Source organism: Gorilla gorilla, chromosome 3 (assembly GCF_029281585.2).
Source record: "Gorilla gorilla gorilla isolate KB3781 chromosome 3, NHGRI_mGorGor1-v2.1_pri, whole genome shotgun sequence".
In the NCBI taxonomy this organism is placed as follows: domain Eukaryota; kingdom Metazoa; phylum Chordata; class Mammalia; order Primates; family Hominidae; genus Gorilla; species Gorilla gorilla.
The window spans coordinates 169,161,986-169,188,406 of record NC_073227.2 but is presented as its reverse complement, the minus strand read 5'-3'; the positions used below and the strand labels follow the sequence as shown (position 1 = coordinate 169,188,406).

The window sequence follows — 26,421 nt, the reverse complement described above, 5'->3', positions numbered from 1 at the left end:
GGTTGACTTAAAAAGCGTCTTCCTGGAATGTACTTAAATGCTAAGTGTATTTCTGTGATTAATTGTTTTGTTCTTCAGGATTTAAAAACTTGCCTCTTGAGGACCAAATTACCCTAATCCAGTATTCTTGGATGTGTCTATCATCATTTGCCTTGAGCTGGAGATCGTACAAACATACGAACAGCCAATTTCTCTATTTTGCACCAGACCTAGTCTTTAATGAGTAAGTACCTATTAATTAGCCTTCATAAAATAAACTGCAGAGTTATGCGTTATGATTTCTTTCAATAATTTCTAAACAGATGTACGTTGGTGAAAGAATCTACTGAAACTGGCATTTTTTAACGTTAAAAATTTACAGATCTCTGGGAACTTAAAAATTACTCTTTGCAACATTATACTGTATGCTTCTGAGTATATATAAATCAGTATATATAAATTCCACATAATAATATGTGGGATATATCCCAAAAGAAAGATGATCCAGTTGGCTCTGAAAATTGACTGGTACAAAGCCACAATTAATAGAAAACAGTCTCTTTTGGTATCGACTCCAATTGGGAAGACGATCTAATTTCTAGGAAATGTGAATATATAAAGTGCCAGCTTTTACGAGCTCATATAATGGTTCTTTTGTTAACAGTATACAGCTGCTCAATGTGTTTTCATGACAATCGTAATTACCCTTCTTTGCCATCATAAAAGAAGCCAAACTGTTATTCTGTAGTGAAACATTTTTAGTTTTATGATGCATTTTAAAAGACTGAAGGAATCGTAATCGGTTTTTCTTTGGCCACAAATTCCTTCCTATTTTAAGTTTACATTTTAATACTGTTTGCATTCCTCATTAGCACAATTTATTTATGTTTGTATCTAGCAGTGCTTCTTTGTAATTGTTGGGTCAAGAAATACTTAAAAGGGAATCTTTGAATTATGATAGTAACTACAGCCATATTCTGACAGATGGCTCTCTCTGGCAATAGGAAAACAGGGGTTTCAGTAGGGGAGGAGGCAGATGAGAAATAGGTTGGTGATGAAAGCAAGAAAAGTAACGCAAAAGATGAAAAGTATAGACAGATAGTGCCAACACACCTCAGTAGTACCAGTAGTAATTTACCTAAGAGTACCAGTTCGCCCACATATGATGTACTGCAAAGACAATTTTATTCCAAACATAAATTAGAAACATCAGTTGTTGGTTCTCGAGGTGGCCTGCTTTTGGCAATTTATCAAAAAGAGTAATTCTAGTACTGCATCAGTGTTCACCAAAAGCATGAAGTAAGGCCAAATGACTGACATGCACAATTTAGTTAACTTGTATTCCTCAATAATCAACTGATATTATTGAATAGTAAGCCCGTTTTAAAATATGTTCTATAAACCAGAAGAAAACACATATTAAAGAGGGTTCTTGTTTTAACAGGACATGTGGGTAAATAAGAATCTCTGTTAATGCCCTCAGCATTTGATTTTAACAGAACATTAAAACAACCCATTTAATCTTATTAATACATCTATTAATTTTTGTCATAAAATGTGTATAACATAAAATTTTTCATTTTTAAGCATACAACTCAGTAGCATTAATTACATTCACATTGTTGTGCCACCATCACCACTATCCATATCCAATACTTTTCATCATCCCAAACAAACTCTAAACCCATTCAACAATCACTCCCCATTATCCCCTCCCCTAAGCCTCTGGTAACCTCTAGTCTATGAATTTACCTATTCTATATATTTAATATAAGTGGAATCATATAATATTTGTCCTTTTGTGCCTGGCTCATTTTGCTTAGCCTAATGTTTTCAATGTTCATCCATATTTAGTATGTATCAGAATTCCATTCCTTTTTATGGCAGAATAACATTCCATCATAGATATATCAAGTCAGTCCTCATTAGTGGATTCTGTAGTTGCATATTTGCTTAGTGACTGCATTTATTTGTAATCTCAAAGCCAATACTCACAGGATTTTCATGGTCATTTACAGACAAATGCAGAGCAACAAAGAATTTGAGTTGCCAAGAGAGCACATTGCAGCTGAGCTCACACAAGGGGCCACTCCGCCATCTTGTTTCAGCTCTCATGCTATAAACTGTCATCCTTTTCACAGTCTATTTATTGCCACATGTTTTGCATTTTTATGCCTTTTGGTGATTTCACCGTTTAAGATGGCTGGCCCCTAGACGTAGTGCTGAAGTGCTAGCTAGTGTTCTTTAGCTCAAGAAAGCTATGATGCGCCTCACAGAGAAAATAGGTGTGTCAGATAATCATTACTGAAGCATGAGTTACGGTTCTGCTGGCTGTAGTTCAATGTTAACAAACTAGGAATATGTGTTAAGTAAGATGTCTTTAAACAGAAATACACATGAAACAAAATTAGGTATAGATCAGTTGATGAAATGTGACCGGAGGTTGTAAAGACCATTACCCCAAACTTCCCCTAGGAGGAATAGTTGAATATTTGCTAATTCAGTGTTTGCTGTGACTTTATAGAACATGACTACAGCAAATATTTTATCCAATCATCCGTTAATGGGCAGTTTGGTTGTTTCCACCTTTGACTATTATGAATAACATTGCACTGAATATGGGTATATAAATATATCTTTGAGATGCTGCTTTCAGTTCTTTCAGTGCCTAGAATTGGAATCCCTAGGCATATGGTACCTCTGTGTTTAACTTTTTAAGGAGACACCACACTCTTTCCACAGCAGTTGCACCATTTTACATTCCCACCAGCAATGTACAAGGGTTCTAATTTCTCTGCATCCTTGCCAGCACTTTTTTCTTTTTATTAACTAGCCATCCCAGTAGGCATGACGTGGTATCTCACTATGGTTTTCATTTTCATTTCCCTAATGGCTAATGATGTTGGACATGTTTTCATATGCTTATGAGCCATTTGTATATCTTCTCTGTAGAACTGTTCATGTAAGTTCTTTACCCATTTTTTAATAGATTATATGTCTTTTTGTACTTGAGTTGTAGGAGTTCTTTATATATTATGGATATTAAACCCTTATCAGATACATGGTTTGTAAATATGTTTCTCAACCTGTGGCTTGCCTTTTTACTCTATTGAAAGTGTCCTTTAATGCACAAGCATTTTTAATTGTAGTGAAGTCAAAATCTCTTCTTTTGTTGCCTTTTCTTTGGTGTCACTTATTACTTTTTAATTGTTTGTAAATATCTGAGTACAAAGGGCTCCAAACAATTACAGAATTATAAGAATGTTTTTTCATAAATGGAACTTAGGGGAAAGCACCTTATATTTGAAGGCTGGGAATACTGTACTTAAAGGGGTTTGGAAATAAATAAGAAACAAAAAAAAGAAAAGGTCATATAAGCTTTGTGTATTTGTCTATTCTAGAAAATATTGATACAGATTAAATGGAAACAACAAAAGATAAACGCTTTCTAATATTAAAAGTAGTTAAATGTTATTGATGTAATTATTAGAATGAACATTTTGTTCTCTGTTCTTAAAACTTTTGACCTCAACCCAACCCAGACTTCTGTAGGGTTTCTTTCTCTCAACTAGAAAGAATAGAGCAAAGCTGTGTTTTTCAAGGGGCTAGGGTGGATACTATTCTGGGGAAACAATTGGAAATTATATAAAGCCTTTTGGTCAAATTGCATCAAAAAGAGAGCTTGATGTGGTAGCTCCATCACTGGGTACCGTGATAGACCCTGTATTTTTTAGGGAAATCAGTAAGTTACAGAGGATGGCCGAATGCATATGCATACATGCTTCATCTTGCATTTATTCCAGGAATATTTATTAACTGTTGTCAGTATTCTAAGCAGTAGTTTTAGAATAGTGAGAGAAAAAAAATCCCTCTCTCATAGAACATACAGTCTAATGAGAGAGACAGAAATACTGAGTTTTATAAGTAAAATATAATTGTGATAAGTATTGAAAGGAAAAGTGCTCTGAGAGCAGTTAATGGGAGAGGTTGATCTAGTCAGGAAAGTCTTCCTTGGGAATGATTAAACTGGTGTTCCCCAGGTGAAGGAAGTATACGAGGAGGAAAGTTGATCTAGCCTGAGAGACCAGCATGTGCAAAGGCCCAGTGTCAGGAAGGAACATGGGCCTTCAATGAACTGAGAGCAAGACAGTGTGGCTGGAGGGGAGCCTAAGGCCAGGTCCTGTGGGTTTCAGAGGCCACATCAGAGACTTGGCTCTTTATTTTAAGAGCAGTGGAAAAGCCATTGAAGTGTTTTAAGTGATGGGGTGACATTTCCAGATTTGCTTCTTGAAAAGATCCCTCCGAATGCAGAATGGAAAATGGGTTAGAAGTGAGTCAGAGCAGATGTTGGGAGACCAGACAGGAGGCTGCGATGGGAATCCAGGTGATAGTGTAAGGTGAAATCAACAAGAATTGCTAGTAATTGGATATTGGCAAGGACTGGAGCAGGGGAAGAATTAGCTGTCTAGGAAGACTTCCAAGCCTCTGCCATAAGTGCCAGGAAGGATTTGGTTCCCCTCACTGGGATAGGGAATAAGGGAAGAAGACTCAGGTTTGGAAGGGCAGGGGAAGGGAGAGCCTGGGACCAGTTTTGAGGGTAAGATTGACTTGCCTTTGAAGAATTATCCAAGAAGACATATTATATAGGCAGTTATTTCTACAGGTCAGAAGCTAAAGAGGTGTCCTGACTAAAGTTAAAAATGTTGAACTCATTTTGGAGGTAGTAGTTAAAGGACAAATGTCGTCACATGGATTGCAAGGAAAGAGAGGACTTTAAGAAAGGAGATGCGACTGCCCTATCATGCTATATGTTGTTGTGATCCCAGTGAGGTGTGAACTAGAAAACTCAAAGCATGCCTCACATATTGCTTGCCACTGCCTTACACATCCCTGTCTTCTGAACATGTTCTATATGCTTTCCCTGAGCCATTACCCGTGCTTTCCTACCTTCCACCACAGCAAAGGCAGCAGTCTGGCATTTTGTGTAAAGAGCAGTGGTGATGCCGCTCACTTGAGGGCAGAGTGCACTGACGTGGTCCTCCCTTGCTCTCCCACCAACCCTTGGCTGTTGATACCACCTCCCACCTGGTGTTGCTAGCTCTTAAGTGCGTGTATCTCTGCCTTATTTCACTGGCATACCTCACTGAAGTCACAGACTCTGTCTTAATCATTTCTGAATCTCTAGCAGCTGGCACTGTGCCTCAGTCATAGTAGGTACTCCATAAATATTTGCTGAATAAATGAATCATTGAACAAATGAACCAAACAATCTATTAATCAGTGTGAAGGGGCTTCCTAAGTTTACATTTCTAATTATGAGGATGAAGTTTATGATGAAGTGTGAAGTTTATGATAAAGCATGGCTTTTCTGAACAGAGGCATTGCAATATTTAAAACAGAGGAACAAAACTTTGGGTTTGCCTTCAACTGTGACACAGATCTGAAAGTTCCCAAAGATCTTATTCTCCGGTATTAGCATCACTGGAGATGGAGGAAAGGTGGGAAATAGGGAATAATAAAGGAAACATTCTTTCTAATTTTTTACTAAACATTGGGGTGAAGATATTAGTTAATACTTTAAATTAACATAGAACTTTTCTTATTATAAACTCAAAACTTTTCAAATATGTATTAAACGATTAATTATTCAATTTTACCTTGAAATAGCTTATCATATATTGCTACAGATCGCTGCAAGTATTCAAATTTCTTATCAATTCACTACACATATTAAAACTCCCACTGAAGCCTGTAATGACTTCTTTTTTCATTTTTTTTATAAGATCTGAAATGAAGGTTCAGTATTACTCTCTTTTACATCTTGGCTGGTATTTTAAAATTAAACATATATTAAAGACTTCCTTATACTACCTCAAGTAGTAGCCTAGTAAAAAATGTTTTTGGATGATCTTTTACTGTCCTCAGCATCTGAACTTTGGATTGTTTTGGTTCACAGACTGTTGGCGAGAGTGAGAGAGGGGTGAAGTCTTAGTGGCACTTCACATGCCTCTGTGGATTCTCTGAGTGTCTCTCTGGGATGAAGGTGACTTCCACCCACACCATCTTGCGTCTGAAGCACTAGTTGTGTGAGGGCAGCTCCATTAGACGAGTACACAACTCAGTTGCCATCGGCTACTTCTTATCATGTTTTCATGGGGTGCTACCTGTTTCTTTGTGTCCCCAGTCACTGGGTCAGTGTGCTGGCGCTGTCCAGTTGTCCTCAGTGAGGGTTCTCCCCGGGCCATCCTGCCAATGTCACAGTGCCAATGAGGTCCCTCTGTACCTAACGTTCTGAAGCTCCAGGAGGCCTGGCTTCCAAATGGGTTGTGTGTTCCAAAGTCTGTCCCACCGTGGTGGAGGCTGGGATCAGAGGATTCTCATGGAGGCCAGGGGTGGTTGGAGGTATGGCGAACCCCAGTGTCCCTTCCCACAGGGAGTGGTGGATCTTCCTGAGCCACTGGAGGTGACTTCTGTGCCTGGACCCTCACCCCATCAGGGTTAGGGCCAGCGATGGTTGGGGGACAGGAATTCTGATGAGAGGAGTCAGGGATGTAGGATGAACCTGGTCAGCTCCTCCTTCAATGGCTGCTTTTGTTCTTCCTTCTCTCTCCCCAGCCCACTTCCCCTCTCCTTCTTTCAAGTTAGGATTTCTTACTTCTCCTTGGCTCACTGGGAAACTGTTGTGTGATTTCTGCAGCTTCCAGTGTCTGCCCCTCCTCCCTTTTCTTCTCACTTCTTCCTGCTCCTTCCTTTCTTTTCCCTTCTCTCTTACTCCTTCCTTCTCCCCTTCTCTCTCCTTCTTCCACCTCCCACTGCCCCATACATCCCTTTTCCTTCTACTGAGAAACCTCCTCCCGAGATTTCCATTGTTTTTTTAATTTCTGGGTAAGTATGAGGGAAGAAAGTTTAAAAGAAGGAAACAAGTCTTCCTTCCATGCCTTATTTTTCCATTGGACTCTATGAAAAACCAGGCCTTGCACCAGTAGCTAGAGGGCCAAGGCCTGCAGCCGACGGCCTGACCATGAAAGCAGCACCCCCCTGCAGGTGGCACACGTGCTGCCGGTCTCACCATGGCCCCACTGTTCCCAGCGGGGAATCGGTCTGGGTCTGCAGCAACCTCAATTCTTGCCTCCTCAGAAGAAAGAATTTGAGGGGCAGAAGAGAGACTGAGGCAAATGTTACACAGCAGGAGTGAAAGTTTATTAAAAAGCTTTGAGCAGGAATGAAAAGAAGTGAAGTAACCTTGGAAGAGGGGTTACTCTCTCTGTGACTTGGGAGATCAAGTGTGCAGTTTGACCTTTGACTTGGGGTCTTACACGTTGGCATGCTTTCCGGGAGATTGCGTCCCTTCTCCCCTGATTCTTCCCTTGGGGTGGGCTGTCCGCATGCCGGGTGGCCTGCCAGCATTTCGGAGGGAGCATGCACAATGTGTTTACTGGAGTTCTATGCATGCTCACTTAAGGTGTTCTTCCCTTACCAGTCCAGTATTCCTAGAAGGTCATACCATACCTGAACTCCGCCATTTTGCCTCTTCATGCGCGTGCTTGAGCCCACTCACCCAACTCCTGAGATCTTATCAGGAAGCTGCTTATCACCAGTTTCAGGTTTTTCTATCTATTAGGAGACTGCCTTTCCCTGGCACTGGCTGGGAAAGTTATTATTTTATTATTATTATTTTAGAGAAACAGTATAACAACTGCCTGACCTGAGGGTCGCCTGACATTCCTGGTGGCAGTGAGAGGGACCTCTCCTGCCCTGCTCATGTCTGCCTGACTACCTACTATAACACCACCACTGCCTGTTTTGTATCTGGCTCTCTTCATTCCTACCTTGCCCTTGGAGACAGTGGAGCTCAAGACTCTTGAATAAAGAAAAACAACGTCATAAGTAGAAAATAGTCGATCCTTGTGCAAAGGGCAGAAGCACTCCAGAATGGAAATTGTGTTTTTACACTACAAAAGTAGTGTTTAGAGGCCATCTTCCCACCTGAAGGAGGCTAGACAGCGTGAACTCTAGGGGAAGGGGCAATGGGGCTGGAGGAGGTTTTATAAGCTAGAAATAAGAACAGTCATTCAGTTATATACAGGGAGAGAGGAGAGGTAGATACAAGTCCCCAAAACCAGAATTATTTCCTTCCCTCCTTTCCCCTACTTCTTTTTAAAATAGTATTTATTCCTTTTTGTCAATCTATCATAGTGATAAGAATTAGAGTTGGAGTAGAAAGTCAGTTTTAGCCAGGCATGGTACCTCACACAATCCCAGCACTTTGGGAAGCTGAGGCAGGAGGATTGCTTGAGTCCAGGAGTTCAAGTCCAGCCTGGGCAACAAAAACCCTGTCTCTACAAATAATTAGCTAGACACAGTAGTGTGCACCTGTGGTCCCAGCTACTTGGGAGGCTGAGGTGGGAGGATCATTGAGCAACCAGGAGTTCAAGTCCAGCCTGGGCAACAAAAACCCTGTCTCTACAAATAATTAGCTAGACACAGTAGTGTGCACCTGTGGTCCCAGCTACTTGGGAGGCTGAGGTGGGAGGATCACTTGAGCAACCAGGAGTTCAAGGCTAGTGAGCCATGATTGCACCACTGCACCCCAGCCTGGGTGACAGAGAAAGACCCTGTCTCAAAAAGAAAGAAAAGAAAAGTCATTTCCAGACATTTTAGCAGAGGAAGTGAGAGGAGGAAAGTTCTGGAAGAAATGGATAACCTGCTGCATTGGTGCTTCTGAGTTACATCATAATGAGAGAAGTTCCGAGACTGAGCACGCAGAAGATAGGGACTGCCTGTACCTGAGAAAGGTGGAAACACCTAAGAGGGGAGTATTAACTTAAGACGAGAACTGAGGGGACACTTCCGAACTCAGTTCTTCATTTGTCTTCTTTTTTTTTTTTTTTTTTTTTTTTTTGAGACAGAGTTTCGCTCTTGTTGCCCAGGCTGGAGTGCAATGGTGCAATCTCAGCTCACCACAAACTCCGCCTCCCGGGTTCAAGGGATTCTTCTGCCTCAGCCTCCCGAGTAGCTGGGACTACAGGCATGCGCCACCACGCCTGTTTAATTTTGTATTTTTTTAGTGGAGATGGGGTTTCCCCATGTTGGTCAGGCTGGTCTTGAACTCCTGACCTGAGGTGATCCACCCACCTCGGCCTCCCAAAGTGCTGGGATTACAGGCGTGAGCCACCACGCCCAGACTGTTGTTTTTGTTTTGTTTTGTTTTGTTTTGTTTTGTTTTTATAAGACCCTACCTCTCATTTTAGACTACTCTTGGGAGAAGGAAATAAGTGATATTTATTGTCCTTTCATTTGGCAGATATTTATTGAGCAATTTCAGTGTATTAAGCACTGTTCTAGGCAGTAGGAATATAACAGTAAATAAAACAAGATTCCCTCCCTTCATGGGGTTTACGGTCCAGTGGTAGGTATAGGTCGGTGGCATAGCAGAAAAAGTGAAGGCGGCACTGTGAAACAGTCCTGCCTGCAGTGCTGCTAGAGAGCAGGGCTTAGATCCCATCCCTGATACTTGTATACGACAACAGCAAAAGTGGTACTTAAAATAATATGTCGTTTCAGTGAATTTCCTCAAGAGCTTTTCTAGTGCCCTTGGTTAGCCACATTGGCCTCCTTTTGCTGCATTGAGGATCCAAACTCCTTCTTAACTGGATGTCTGTTCTCTGTGCAGGAAGATGGCTCTTTCGAGCCTTCTTGTCTCAGCTCTAAATATTCCTTGTTCAGACAGATTTTGCCTGATCATCTATATTAGGCTGTTCTTGCATTGCTGTAAAGAAATACCTGAGACTGGGAAATTTATAAAGAAAGGAGATTTAATTGGCTGATGGTTCTACAGTGTACAGGAGGCATAGCACCGGCATCTGCATCTGGGGAGGCCTCAGGAAGCTTCCCATCATAGCAGAAGCTGAAGGGAGAGTAGGCATATCACATGGCAAAAGCAGGAGCAAGAGAGATAGTGGGGAGGGGGATGCGCCACACACTTTTAAATGACCACTGTCACCGGGAGGACAGCATTTAGACCAAGGGGGTGGTGCTAAACCATTGATTCGAAATCCACCCCTGAGGCTGGGCATGGTGGCTCACGCCTGTAATACCAACACTTTGGGAGGCCATGCAGGCGGATTGCTTGATTGCTACTCAGGAGTTCAAGACCAGCCTGGGTAACATGGTGAAACCCTGTCTCTACCAAAAATACAAAAAATTAGTCTGGCGTGGTGGTGCATACCTGTGGTCCCAGCTACTCAGGAGGCTGAGGTGGGAGTATCACTTGAGCCCAGGAGGTGGAGGTTGCAGGGAGCCATGATTGCGCCACTGCACTCAAGCCTGGGTGACAGAGCAAAACGAGGCCCTTTTGGGGGTGGGGAAGAAAGAAGTGCACCCCTGAGATCCAATCACCTCCCACCAGGCCCCACCTCCAACACTGAGGATTACAATTTAACATGAGACTTAGAGGGGACACATAACCAAACTATATGATCTAGCATCTATAGATCCTAGAGCTGTCCATCAGATCTGGAATACACTCCTGACACTTCCGTCGCCATTTTATCACATCTCTGTTTTCTCCCTAGTAACCCTCCTGCCCCATTAGTGTAGGCTCTGGGAGGGCAGGAACCTGGCCTGTCTGATTTACCTTTGCATTGCCAGCTCCTAGAATGCTGCCTGGCGTTAGTTAAGCACTTGATAAACTAATTAATTTTAAAATGCTATTTTCAGCATTATTTCCTGCTGCTTCTCTGCATATACTCCACACCAGCCAAATTAACCTTTGTCTTTCCTAGGTCTTTCTACTGCTGTGCCTTTGCTCCTAATACTTCCCTTCTCCCTCCCTCAAGCCCAACCCAAAGCATACTTTCTCGCTGCCAACTTGTCTTACCATTAAAGAATGACGTTCCCCTCATACACTCTATAGCAGTGGTCCCCAACCTTTTGGGCATCAGGGACCAGTTTTGTGGAAGACAATCTTCCACAGACCTGGCAGGGAGTGGGGATGGTTTCAGGTTGAAACTGTTCCACCTCAGATCATCGGGCATTAGTTAGATTCTCATAAGGAGCATGCAACCTAGATCCCTCACGTGCACAGTTCAACTAAGGTTCGCAGTCCTATGAGAATTTAATGCTGCTGCTGATCTGACAGGAGGTGGAGCTCAGGCTGTAACACTCACTCGCCTGCTGCCCACCTCCTGCTGTGTGGCCCAGTTCCTAACAAGCCATGGACTGTAATACAGTCTGTGGCCCCAGGCTTGGGGGCCCCTGCTCTATAGTACTTCTTTTATATCTCAATCATTTGGTACTTACTGTGTCTATATATGTTTTTTACTCCAGATATACTGTAAATACCTAGAGTACAGAAAATATACTTGTTAAAGTTATCCATAGTGTCTAGCAAAATACGTGTGTGTGTGTGTGTGAGAGAGAGAGAGAGAGAGATGGAGTCTCACTCTGTTGCCCAGGCTGGAGTGCACTGGTGTGTGCAATCTCCGCCTCCTGGGTTCAAGTGATTCTCCTGCCTCAGCCTCCCAAGTAGCTGGGACTACAGACGCCTGCCACCACACCCAGCTAATTTTTTGTATTTTTAGTAGAGACAGGGTTTCACCATGTTGGCCAGGCTGGTCTCAAACTCCTGACCTCAAGTGATCCACCCACCTTGGCCTCCCAAAGTGCTGGGATTACAGGCATGAGCCACCACACCCGGCCGCAAAAATACATGTAACTGGCACTCGGTAACTGTTTTTGGTTTGTTAATATGTGCTCTTTCTGGCACATGGGTCAGAATCCAATTTCCTGATGTGGATTGACCTTACAATGTTGTGGAGACTTAACATGTAAACTTAATGAAAAAGATTCAGTTTTGCAGACTTCTTTAAATTTTACTTCAAGAGTACTGCTGTATGTTAATATTCCATGTATGATATTTCTTGTAGCATTCTTGAGAAATTTCCTAAGGAGTTAATGAAGCTGGGTAATTGCCAGGGTAGTATGAAATTAAAGCAAAACAAATATGAGACTGCAAATGGAATGAACTGTTTAAGCTATATTTTACTATATTGGGATCAGATAGAGTAGTAATGATGCAAGAAATACATCCAAGCTTTATTCTGGCTAACTAGAGGGAGCTATTTTTCATTTTTAATAAAAGTCAAAAACAGTTTAATATCATATATTATCTTCAAAAGGCTTAGTGTGGCTAATATTAGCATATTGCTTTTTACTTCAGTTAACATGCTCAAGGGCCTTGGTCTCTTCAGCTAAAAATACTCTTCTATATAAAATAAAGTCCCTGGAGCAAATTTCTTTCTTTTTTTAACTTTTGTAGAGATGTGGTCTCACTGTGTTGCCCAGGCAGTGTAGTAGCACAACAGTTCACTGCAGCCTCAATCTCCTGGGCTCAGGCAATCCTCCTGCCTCAACCTCTCAAGTAGCTGGAACTACAGGCATGTGCCACCAAACTGGCTAATTTCTTCGTATTTTTTAGAGACAGGGCTTCACTCTGTCACCTAGGCTGGAGTGCACTGGCGTGATCATAGCTCATCATAACATTGAACTCCTGAGCTCAAGCAGTTCTCCACCTCGGGCCCCCAAGTAGCTGGGTTTACAGGTGTGAGACACCATGCCCAGCTTGGAGTAGATTTCTTTATTGAAAATTTGGTAAATGGAGAAAAATTATTTTTATGCAGTGATTCTATTCCAAGATAGGGCAGGTGGAAAGGAATGGGCCAGTCAACTCTAAACCAAAGGAGGGCTCCAGACTCCCCCCTTGACACAGGCCACAAGACCTAGAGATAGTAGCTTTGCTGGCACTGCTCTGGATTGAAGAAGGGAAACACACTTGAATGTGTCTTGCTGTTTAAAGCATTTTATGAACTTATGTCTTTAGACATTTCTAGAACTGAAACTGAACCACATGATTATTTTTATTGTATCACGTGAGAGATGATTTTGGTTTTATAATTTTCCTCTTTTCCACCCGTGAACCCCAAGCTTATTTAATAGGGTCATGTGGGGGAGGGCTCTGAAAAGGTTGTTTAATTTTCCCTGGGTTCTGGCAGCTGACACTGTTCTGAAAAAAACAAGTGGAGGATGAAGGGAAACAAACAAGAAGATCATATTTGGAGACCCTCGGCCTCCTTATTAAAGCGCACTGTGCACTTGGATCAGTGGAGCTGCAGTAGGAGTGTTGCCCGAGCCAACATACATACCTACAGGTGTGACAACCTTGTATAACATCATCATCACAGACATCATCTGTGCCCCTCTCCCTTGAAATAGACACCACTTCAACAGAAGCACTGGAATTAGCAGTTTAGAACTTCCCCACTTCCTGTCCACTGCAGCTGTATGTCAGTCTCCACCTACCTGGGCACTACAGTGGAAAAGTAACGGATAATCAGTTTAGAGGGAGATTTGAAGGATTCTGAACTGATGCTGGAAGCTTATGGAAGGTGTCGTGCTAAATACTATCTCCAGTACCCCATTTTATTTAATCCTCACAACTCTGTGAGGTTGGAATTTATGATCCTGCTTTTAAAGATGAGGAAACCAAAGCCCAAAGTTGTGAACACAGGTGTCTGTCTATCCAATGCTCAGAGCTTTTTAGCTACATAAGGCTTCTACCTTTACTATGGAATTTGGATTTTTAGGCAGTTACACACAGTATAGAGCTTTGGAGCCTAATGATGGTTTCAGACATGATATATATTTGAAACTCTAACCAATCATCATTGTCCGTATTGTACTGCAATAACACAATCCCTGATTCTGGGTAATTTAAAGAACCAAGATTTATTTCTTACAGTTGTAGAGGCTAAGAAGCCTAAGATCAAGGGGCCCACATCTGGCGGGAACCTTCCTGCCGCATCATCTCATGGTAGAAGGCAGAAGGGCGAGAAAGAAAGAGAAAGAGAATGTGCATGAGCACAAATGGGGCTGAAACTTGCTTTTATAACATCCTCTCTCAAGATAACCCACTCCTATCAGAACATGAATCCATCCGTGAGGGCAGCATGACCTAGTCACCGGTTATTAGGCTCCACCTCTCAACACTGTTGCATTTGGGATTAAGTTTGTAACACATGTACTTTGGGGGACATATTCAAATCATAGCACTAATCATGTATCATCTTTCATAAGAATTATCCTTTAAAATAAGTGAGATGGCTGGGCATCTTGGCTCACACCTGTAATACCAAAACTTTAGGAGGCTGAGGTGGGCAGATTGCTTGAGCTCAGGAGTTCAAGACCAGCCTAGGGAACATGGCAAAACCCTAACTCTACAAAAAATGCAAAAATTAGCCAGGTGTGGTGGCATGTGTCTGTGGCCCCAGCTACTCAGGAGGCTGTGGTAGGAGGATCCACCTGAGCTCAGGGAAGTTGAGGCCACAGTGAGCCGAGATCGCACCACTGCACTCCAGCCTGGGCAACAGAGCAAGACCCTGTCTCAGAAAAAATAAAATAGGTGAGAGAGACATACCCAATATATAAACAACACAAATGGGAAATAAAGTGTTCCTAGAAAAACTGGAACTTTGGTTCATATTTTAAATTATTTCTCCGTATCTGTTTTTCTTCCTTTCTGATATCATGACAGTATTTAAGAGCTCAATTGTTGAAGACGTAAGCCCCAGTCCCTAACATTGTCGTTAATGAGCTTCACGTTGTTGAGTGAGTGAGCCTTCATTTCCCTTCTACAGAATGAGGGAATTAGCCCAGACCAGCAATTTGTAAACAACGTGTTCTCAGGACCCTTTACACTCTCAAATCATTGAGAATCCTAACGAGCTTTTCTTTATGTAAGTTATATCTATTGATATTTACCCATATTAGAAATTAAAACAACTTTTCTAAAATATTGATTTATCAATTTATTTTAAAAGAAACATAAAGCCATCACATATTATTATAAATAACATAAAACATGAATATTTTTATGAAAAAGAACTTTTTTCAAAAAAAGTGAGAAGAATGGCATTGTTTTGCCTGTTTGCAAATTCCTTTAATCTGGCATTCTCTCTTCTGCTTCTTATATTTAGTCTGTTGTGATGGGTTGTTTTGGGGGAGGTATATGAAAAAAATTTAGCCTCACCCAGATACATAGTTGGAAAAAAGAGGATCTGACAGACTCCTTGAAAGGGCTTTGGGGACACCCTGGCATCCTCAGACCACACTTTGAGAACCACTGGACTAGATGACCTTTAAAACCCAACCCAGACTCTAATTCCGCCTGGCTTTGGGGAAGCCTCACTCAAGGTCTGGATCTGTTTCCTCATTCAAGAAAGACTTAATCTATATATCCAGCCTGGGCGATAGAGCGAGACTCCCTCTAAAAAAAAAAAAAAAAGAGAGAGAGAGAGAGAATCACAGGGAGCTAACACTTTTAAGGTGTTGTCCTTAACACTCACTGCTTCTAAGCAATGAACACAAAAAACCAACAAATCATTTATCATTAAAGAGAAACTGCACCACTACTTAGTTCTGATTAGAGGAAGTTCACAGAATTTCGAAGTAGAGGAGAAGGTTAGAAAATGTCACTTTTACCCCTCATCTATCTTGAAAAGGAATTTCATACAAGTGGATTAAAAGGATAAGAAATATTTAGACTATACATTGAATAATTGTATTCATGCCATTTTGTGTGCGTGTGTAGTGTATGTTTCAGTGTTGATGTTTTGTGGGAAATGAATGTCACTGGTGGTATAGTGACCTGGTGGTGTTACACTTATTTCACCCAGTAATGAATGATGCAGTTGTTCATAATGTCCTGAACAAAATCTGCTTTGTGACAGATGTTCAGAATCAGTAATAAGAAACGACACGTGGCTAATCTCTAATAAATTAATTGAGTTGGACATCACCCTTCTTTTCTATTCAGGCAGATGATGTATCAGCTTTTAGATGATTCCAATAGAAGAAACTACCTTTCCTACAGAATTGTGGCATCCAAAAATGTTTTCTAGGGTATAATTTGATTAATGAATTTAATAGTGTCTATGATAACAGAGTCTCTGGAGCTTTAGCTGTTTTCTTCTTCCAAAGTAAGAAGATAGAAAGCAAGTGTGCTTACTTTATGGGATCATAGACTTCAAGATAGAAAAAGGAATCGGTGATCCTATAAAGTGAGCACACCTGCTTTCTACCTTCCTTGTCCCCACCCCAACACATTCGCACACTGCAAAATCACATCTGCCCATGTGAGTCACTCTCTGCTGTCACCTTGGAGGCACAATTGTGCACCCAGATTTTATCAGAGTAAACGTCCTTCTCTACACCATCCTGTGCCAGCTTCTGGTTACTGAAGTAATGCGACTTTTGCTTTAGTAAGAATATGACTCCATGAATATGACTCCAAGAATATGACCCCATGAGTTGTTGGGTAATACAAATCTTTTATTGTAGTAGGAAAAAGTAATTTCCTGTCACCCTTTACCCAAACAATAGTCTGGTAACGTTTCTAAATTAGCATTTAACTATTGAATTTCAAGAATGTGAACAAAGTTATCAAGTAAAGGAATCCTGCCTTTTTACAGCCCCATTTTATAAGTGAGGAAACGATAGTCATTTATTGAAAGTAAGCAGTGTCTTTACATTTATACCCAAAATGTCCCTGTATGAAGCAATAATATCTCACCAAAGATTTTCTGTCTTCTGTTTAACCATCTGAGATCTGCATACCATTAAATTTTCAGAAATTTAGTATTAAAATCTATAGCCTAGCCTACAAATACGAGGCTTGATAGTGAAAAAAATACTTCACTAGAGAATTTTTTCTTTTTTTTTTTTTTTTGAGACAGGTTCTTACTCCTGTCGTCCAGGCTGAAGTGCAGTGGCCCTATCATGGCTCACCGCATCCTCAACTTCCTGGGCTCAGGTGATCCTCTCATCTCAGCCTCCCAAGTAGCTGGGACTATAAGGATGCACACCCTACTAATTTTTACATTATTAGTAGAGACGGAGTCCTACTATGTTGCCCAGGCTGATCTTGAACCCCTGGACTCAAGTGATCTGTCTGCCTCAGCCTCCCAAAATGCTGGGATTACAGGCATGAGCCACTGCACCTGGCATTGAGAATGTTGTTCTTCTGTATTCTTTCTATGGGTGTAGCAACTCTGGCAATAAGTCTTAACATAGCATTTATTAAGTGATCGTGAGTCTCCAAGCTTGCTGTTGGGTATTTTAACCTTAATACAGCAGTTAGGAGACCAGAATCTGAGACCAGACAGCCTGGATTCAAATCCTAGAATGCTGTTTTCGTGAGATTTGACTGCCTTTCCAAAAAATTTCTTGGAATAAGCAAATCATTATAGTCTAGTCGACACTTAGAGCCTGTTCTTCTGTCAAAGCCATATATAAACTGTCTTAGCAAAGCCTGGAATTTAAAAATTTAGTTTACTAAATCTTAAAATATCCAGTGATATTTGGTACTACCAGAATGGCCTCTGGTAGTAGGCTCTTCTAGTAAGAACTAAGTGCCAGGTGTATTCATGGATTTCCCTGTACCAAGACCTCTAGTATCTGTATAGATAATGTCCAGTAAACTATTGTTCCTTTTTAATCTCCTACAGTTTGCTCTGTCTTTTTTTAGTGTGTGGTGTCTAGACACATATCTCAGAGACAGATGTGCCTCACATGATACAATAAGCAGTCCTGAAAAGTTGCTTAGAAATCACTTTTTTAAGTGAATTGTATTGGTACTGGTCTGCCTGGGGAAATTCACAGTTCAAGGAATACTAAGATTAAACCTTTGGTCAAGCAAAACATTTTTGTAATGTGATTTATCACAGATACCCCCCATTTTAACTTCGTTCGAAATCTGAATTTTACAGTGGATTATGGCTACATGTTTTCTTTCCTGCACTAAAGACATATATCCTTGTACCCTGAAGAAACTGCTGACTATATAAGTTATTTTAAAATCTACAGTATAAAGGAATGTTTTTAAGAATACTATATGTAGGATTTATGGTTTAAAAAATTTTTTTCCAGACTTTTAGGACTATCAGTGGTAAATTACAGTTGCCATATAACAAGGCCCCTTCTAGATTTTTACATTGTCGCATGTTATTCTGATCTATGTATCATGAATTAAAGTCAGTGGATATTTGATGTTGAAGTCCAAGGGCAGTTGTATGAAAACATGTCTCTTCTGGAACATCAACTAAGGTGATAAAATACTGAATTAGCTTTTAACTATTACTAGAATTGACCATGCAAAATTAAGAGAGAATGGATGAATGTTGTGGAGACCAATGGGACATTAGTCTCTCTAACACATTAGTCCAGTAAGGCAGACCACAATAGCATTCTCAGGTGATTTCTAGACCTTATAGCTGAGTTCTACCCTGGTTATAAATAAACTCTGCAAGTACTATAAAAATGAACAGGTGTCAGAACTGCAGCTAGCAAAATGGTCCTTCTACAGATATATCTTGTTTGTCAGTTGAGGAAAAATTAATAAGACTGTGAAAAAAATTAACAGTAAACTGGAATAATTTGAATGTTCAAATTGGGGTCATTTTTATTCTAATTGAGGTTTGAAAGAAAAAACCTGTTTTTCTGCATGCTGTTTTTAGGAATATAATAAGCCTGAGACATGGACCATCTGTTATACTGACCATGTAACAAGATGTTAGATTTATTCAGACACGATGCAGTTTGCAGTATCAGATATAAGGTCTGGTCTTTCAGGTCAGCTGTGATTACGTGTGTGCACCACACCAGTCAAGTTATTTAACTCTCTGTTGCGAGATTGACACTATTGCTGCCTACATTCTGACAATGTAACACACACACATTCCTAGAGGCAGTTTACTAAAGTAATAAATAGTATGTTAACAAACATGTTTGGCTGGGCGCGATGGCTCACGCCTGTAATCCCAGCCCTTTGGGAGGCCAAGGCAGGCGGATCACAAGGTCAGGAGACTGAGACCATCCTAGCTAACCCAGTGAAACCCCGTCTCTACTAAAAATACAAAAAAAAATTAGCCGGGCATTGTGGCGGGCACCTGTAGTCCCAGGTCCCAGCTACTCGGGAGGCTGAGGCAGGAGAATGGCGTGAACCCAGGAGGCGGAGTTTGCAGTGAGCCGAGATCATGCCACTGCACTCCAGCCTGGGCGATAGAGTGAGACTCTGTCTCAAAAAACAAACAAACAAACAAACAAACAAACAAAAAACGTGTTCATTGAGAGACCTCCTCTTGAGATTCCAGAGACTTCAACCCTGATTGAGCAAAACAAAACAACCTTTGTTTTGTTTATATCTACAAAGAAAAGAACAGCTGAAAGTCTATGAAATCTGTTGATTTACCTGTTCCTGTTTATTGCCAGATATTTATTTATCACTCACATAATTGTTGACCTATGCACCATACAAAAATCAGTCACAGAAAGATATGCACCCCACTATCCAGAAGAGTACACAGACCTTCAGAATGATGAGAGCTATGTAGAGCTTAATCCAGGGGCTAATGTGAAGTATTTCAAAGGCTTCTTTTTGTTGTTCCTTCTTAAATAAAGTGATGTCTTACATACCTAAAAGGTATTTAGTTGACAAGGTACAGTTCAGTGCAATATTACTAAAGGATCTTACGTTTAAAAATGTCATTGTACTTTTCATAGGTTCCCATAGGTGGAAGAGTTGGGAACCTTTTGTGCTTTGGCATTTATAAAATCGGCTGATGTGAAAGGATTACATTTATTAAATGTGAGTTCGTGGAAAAAGAAAAGAGTGATAAAGGTAGTTCTATTTTCCTTCCCCTTTAGGGTACCAAAAATATATCAGAAAGGTCTTTGAGGAACTGTTTCTGAGTGACTTTTTGAAATCATAGTTTATTAAAGAATTTTTACCCCGCATGCTTTCCAAAAGCATTGAGCGTAGCTTGCAATAAAAACACAGATACAGTAAAACTAAAAACTATTCAAGACACAAAAAGGCAAAAAGCAAGTAGCTAAAACAGAGAGTAAGACAGATATTTTGTATATTATAAAAGAAGAAAGAATGAATCACCTGAATGCTAACAGAAGTTGCATTATTAAACACAAATATTAGTTTCTTAATCGATCTCAAAGTATAGGCTGGGTGAGGTGGCTTACACCTGTAATCTCAGCACTTTGGGGGGTGAAGTGGGGGGCAGATCACCTGAGGTCAGGAGTTCGAGACCAGCCTGGCCGACATGGGGAAACCCCATCTCTACTAAAAGTACAAAAATTAGCCAGGCATGGTGGCACGCGCCTTTAATCCCAACTACTTGAGAGGCTGAGGTGGAAGAATCGCTTGAACCAGGGAGGCGAAGGTTGCAGTGAGCCGAGATCGTGCCACTGCACTCTAGCCTGGGTGACAGAGTGAGACTCCATCAAAAATAAATAAACAAATAAATAAATAAAGTTGTAACAAGTAGGATTATGGGTTGTAGAGATTCTTGTTTTTCTAATTTTCAAAACATATTTTAGTTGTGATAAAAAAATACACATAACAAAATTTGCCTTCTAACCCTTTTTATGTGTACAGTTCAGTAGTAGTATTACATTGTTGTGCAACCAGTCTCCAGAACTTTTTCATCTTGCAAAACTAAAACTGTACTCACTGAACTAATTCTGCATTCCCACCTACCCCCAGCCCCTGGTAACCACCGTTTTACTTACTGTTTCTATGAGTGTGACTACTTTAGATAGCTCATATAAGTGAAATCATGCAGTATTTGTCTTTTTCTGACAGGCGTATTCCATTTAGCATAATATGAAGCTTCATCCATGGTGTAGCATATGTCAGAATTTCCTTTTTTAAGACTCAATAATGTCCCACTGTATACATATACCACATGTTTATCCATTTATCTGTCAGTGAACACTTGGGTTGCTTCTATCTTTTGCCTATTGTGAATAATGCTGCTATGAACAACAAATATCCCCTCGATGGCCTGCTTTCACTTCCTGCAGAGATTTATTAAGTAGAAGTTAGCATCAAGAAAGAAGCTTTTTCCAGGCCTAAAGTTCAAGGTCCATGTATCACATGAGTCTTAGTGAGAATGATGACTAACAAAAAATGGAAGTCATCTTCAGAAGCCATCTTGCAAAGATGCAGTTTTTCTGCAAAGGGCTATTTCGTGGCTGAGTTCAGTGGAGGCATAATGTTAAATAATGTCTGCAAAATGCACTGCTTTGGAGGCCTGCCTATGTGACTTCCTAGTGGTCTAGCCGAATTTCAGGGGTAACACCTTGGGAGACCATTAAGGAGTTGAGTGGTAAGCATGCCCTTAAAACTAGGCACCTCAAAGGTGAACTCAACTGAGCCCTTGACAAGATCAAGGCAACCTCAGAATAGAGGTTGCTGATGAGAACCTGGAATGAGAACCTGGAATGAGTGGGAAGTTCAAACCATCCCACAGATTTAGACAGTGGAAGATGGAAGAGCCTTGCTTGTGTTCTCACTGTGGTGGATGGCCACCGCATGAAGTGTCCGTGAAGGTGTTTAGACTCATACTTAGAGCTCCCGAGTTCTACAGGCATTCATAGCCTGGAATGCTTTGTAGTTTGGGCTTGTCAAATATCTACTTCTGTCAAAATACAACATGAATATGATTCTACGATTACATTTAATTTGGGGCAATAATTTCTCAAATCAACTACTTCTAGAAGGACTTCCAGATACCTGAATGGTAAGCCAGTACCTGCAAAACAAGAGTGTCCCTTCTGACAGCCATTGGCTGATAGGCTCAATGGACTTGTCTCATAATGTGAAATAGGGCAACACAGTTGACATAATGATGGTAAGATAGCATGGGTGGGTCCTGTAGATAAAACAGTTGTTCAGATTGTTTAGGTGCTCAGTTAAAAGCAGGCAGCCAGCACCCAGGTCATTTAAATTTTGAAAGCCCTACTCACACTTGGATTTTAATGGGCTTTTTCTAATTCCGACTGTTCTTACATGAATTAAACCCCATTTCTAACCCCAAATTCTCTCCAAAGCAAGGAAAAAATATTGTCTAACTCTCATTATTCACTTTAGTCCCAAGTGAATCAGATTTGGAGAAGTTAGATAATTTTAACTTAATATTTTAAAACTATTTCCAAATGATCATATGATTTTAGTTTAGTACAATGGAAGTTCTAAGAGAAGACCAGATGAAGTTATAGCTACAAATAAAATTGGCTTCCTCATTTGAGAAAATTTCAAGTTTACAAAACTATTGAAGTGCTTTTTAAAAAATATTTTAGAACTATTATTCATTTTAACCCAACCTCTGGAATGGGTCTCTAGACCCACTTTGGCTGCTGTGTTTATTTATCCAAAAGTAAAGTTTTTATTCTGTTCCTGCAAATAAGAAGATATTTAGAAATGGCTGACATGTGCAAGTATATTAGTACTCACGGTTCTTAAGTAGAGACTAGCAGCTATTAGTTACTCAGGTCTGATGTTCACTATATGGCTGTTTTCTACATCAGTAATCTGTTACCACATTTGTATTAGTCCACTGTTCAAGGGTGACTTTTGGTCATGGATTTACTTTTGTTTTACAGAAGCATTATATGAGCTTGCTTCTCTTTCCCAAAGTAGTCAGTATATTTTTACATTATTCTATTCAAAATGAGGTAAAATTATAACATGAATAAAAGCACGTAGCAAAGAGTATATTCTGTAAAGCGATGTTGCAAATTAATACCAATATTATGCCAAAAGATTGTCCTTATTTCAACTTCCTTGCATGTACATTTCTATACATTTAATTGTGCAAAAAAATGCACAATTGCACAAAAAATTATGCAAAAATGATGTGATATAAAATGCGTTTTCAAGATGACCTATTTTCTTGAAATTTCAAGCTATATTGAGTGCTCAGTACTCTTCATTTAGAGAATTCGATTTCATGCAATGGAAACAGCAATAGAATTTGAAAACACAAAATGCTACCACATAATGGGGAGCAAAGAATAAACAAATGAGTGACTGTAATAACAAAACACTGGAGGTACTGAATAGAGTTGTATGACTCTGGAAAAAAGAGCCAAAAATGATTACTCAGCTTGGCACACAGAGAAAGGAGAAGGCCTGAGTTTTGAAGTAAAAAACCTGGGTTTGGATCCTGGCTTCACATGTACCTAAAATTCCTTATCATGAATATGAGAATAATTCCTCACAGGGCATTTTGAGATTTAGCAAGAAGAAATTTAGCTCTGGTGTGTGGCGGGTAATCCATAAATGATAGCTATGGAGACTGTAGAGGTTATTTAGTTAATACCTCACAAAGAGCTAAAAAGAGATGCTGTTCATACTGCAGTGGCAAAAAAAATGCTTTCTTTAGGTGTGTTGTCACACATTAACGTTCTAATCTGTTTTCAAGTGGAATCTGAGGTCTCTCTTTAATCTTTAATCTGTGTGTGGATGTTTTGTTAACACATCTGATAACAGAAACACTCTGACATGGAGGTGTTTCGTTCTCATGTTCTACTCTAGGCAAGTTATTTCTACCTTCTGAAAACCTACATTATCTCTGGTTTTTCCCTAGATTTGCCATCTTCTATATAGAAATAATTTAAAATAATAACATAATACTGTATTCCTGAAAACTTATTTTAAGACTTGACTCCTTCTTGGTTTGTTTCAACCAAATGATCATTGGTCTCTGAAGAAGCATTGTATTCTATCCATGATTTCCAAATAAAGCTAACATGTGTGAAGTATAATTTAAGAGCTTCCATATAATTAGTTCATACATCCCTGCAAGATTGGAATTATTATTAGTATTCCAATTTTATATGTGATAAGCCTGAGATCTCAGATGGTACATGATCACAAAGCTACCAGATCACATGCTACCAGATCACAAAGCCAGCATGCTGAAAGGCTGATGGGCTGTGCCCCTCTAGGACCTGCTGGGGCAAAGCCAGGGATGGCCCCTTAAGGAATCAAATGCATATGAGCACATTTTTCAAGCCGCACAGTATGAAATGCATGTTGTGTTATGCTCCACAGACATCCTGATTTTCCAATTTGCTTTACCCATGTCACAATCTAAATCAGTCTTTCTCTCTCAAAAATTTTGTAGAACTTCATAAATGCAATATCTAATTTTGTGGCCACTTGATAATCTTACTTTTTATAAATTGCCAGTATTTTCCTTAATTATCATCATCATATGCAAATCTGTATGTTTTCATAGCCTTTAACTGTTCTCTTTTCTTTTTTCCTTTCCTTCTCTCTATCATTCATTCATGAGAAATGCTTAGCAAAGATTGACACATAGCACTTGTTTATCATATTCTTTTTGACATTTACAAAAGTTAGACATGGATCCTGTCTTGAAGAAGTTTGCAGTTACCAATCAAAATTATGGAACTAAACTGAGCTTTTTAAATTTTTTTATTTTTTTGGCTCTAAACACACAGAAATTCTGCATTTAAAAAAAAAAGTCTTAAATATATAGCCAAGCTCAAAAGAAATGTTTTTAAAAGGTCCAAAACTAGGAAATTCATAGGCAGGGTGCTTTAAAGCAGAAATAATGCCACAGATGGCCCACTGACTATTGAATACAGATATGCACTTGAGGAGTGGGTATTAGAACACAGACAGAGAAAGGTGACAGGAAGCTAGACTCCAACAAGGCCAGCACCTGAAATAGAGCTCCCTGCATAAATCCAGGGCTTGGCAAAGATTTCGCTGTCTACTAACAAGGACAATAAAACTAAACCAACCAGCCAGCATGGCAAGGAAGCTGAAAGAAATAAGAAACAAAAACCTGCACCACATCAAGTGTGGAGTCTAAATTTAAACCACATGAGTCTTGCAAAAAGTGTTTAAGCTGAGAAATTAGCATAAAAACTGCTCCAGAACAAGTAAAATGCTTATACCAATGGCAGTCGCAAATGCTAAAACTCTGTAGTGTCCCATCCACAAGCCAGAACCCGTGGGATTCACCTAGAAGACAATACATGCCAAAACAATACATGTTAGATATGCATATTAGCACCCCCCAAATTTGAATAAAACATCTGAAAGAAACTGTAAAATAAATGTTTAAATATCTAGATATGTAAAGGAAAAATGCCTATGGAAAAGAACAGAAATGTTTGAGAGAGAATTGAATAGAGCATTTCTCAGCTCCTCAACATGAAAAATACTGCCATTAAAATTAAAACACTATAGATATTAAACGGTAGATTATATGGAAAAGAGATCTGAGAAAATCACCTAGGAATGCAGTACAGAGAGATAAAAAGCGAGAAGATATGAAAGAGAGGCTAATGTGGAAGACATGAGGAGAAGGTCCAACATACTGCTAAATGGAGTTTAAAAAGGAAAAATAACAGGAACAGGATGGGGTAATATTTGAAGGGACAATGGCTAAAAACATTTTAGAACTGAAGGAATACTTACATATACAAGTTGAATAAGGACATTGAGTCCTGAACAGGAGAATTAAAAATCAGTCTGCACCTCAGTACATCATAATGAAACTGCAGGCAATCATATAAATAGAGAAAAAATTTTAAAACTACCAAAGAGAAACATGCAGGCTACCTTCAGGAGAATGACAATTAGACTAACAGGAAATTTCCCAAAAGCAACAATTAAGGCCCAGGTATAGCTGAATACTACCTGCAAAGTACTGTGGTAAATCACCTGTCAAGCTAGAAATCCATAGCTTTTTAAACTATCATCCAGGAATGAAGATAAAATAAAGACATTTTCAGACAAATTGAGACCAAAAGACATGAGACATGAACTTTGGTTTGGTTTGGTTTGGTTTGGTTTGGTTTGGTTTGGTTTGGTTTGGTTTTGGGATGGAGTCTCACTCTGTCACCCAGGCTAGAGTGCAATGGCAGATTTTTGGCTCATTATTACTCCACCTCCTGGTTCAAGTGATTCTTCCACCTCACCCTCCTGAGTAGCTGGGATTACAGGCACCTGCCATCATGCCCAGCTAGTTTTTCTATTTTTGTAGAGATGGTGTTTCACCATGTTGGCCAGGCTGGTCTTGAACACCTGACCTCAGGTGATCTGCCTGCCTCGGTCTCCCAAAGTGCTAGGATTACAAGCATGAGCCACTGCACCCAGCCCCTGAACATTTATCAACTAATCACTGCTGAAAGAATTACTAAAATACATTCTTCAATAAGTAAGAAACTGAACTCAGGAGTAAAGTGCAAGAAGTGATGGTGGTCAGAGAAACACTGGGGAAATCTAAGCAGACCTGGAGTGTGTGTGTATGAGAGAAACTAGATTTAACAATGATAACTTAAGGTGTAAAAACAGCATGTATAGCTTCTAAATCCAGTAGAGCCATAGCAGAGGGGGGATATCGGGGGAACCCGCCCCCAGTATTTCAATGTAGGTTCTTTCTATTTTCCATAAGTGTTGGCCAGCTGAGAAATAAAGAGACAGTATAAAGAGAAGAATTTTACAGCTGGGCCACCAGGGGTGGCATCACATATCGGTAGGATCATGATGCC

General features: G+C 40.0%; 1 protein-coding gene across 5 annotated transcripts in view; it reads left to right on the top strand.

The window, feature by feature from the left end:
- The window catches only part of NR3C2 (nuclear receptor subfamily 3 group C member 2), a 358,063-nt gene that overhangs the window by 286,848 nt on the left and 44,794 nt on the right, over positions 1–26,421 (top strand). For all 5 annotated transcript variants that reach the window (XM_055384928.2, XM_063705598.1, XM_019025951.4 and 2 more), the window contains exon 6: positions 79–223. In XM_055384928.2, coding sequence (XP_055240903.1) covers positions 79–223 — 145 coding nt within the window. The remainder of the gene's footprint in view (positions 1–78; positions 224–26,421) is intronic.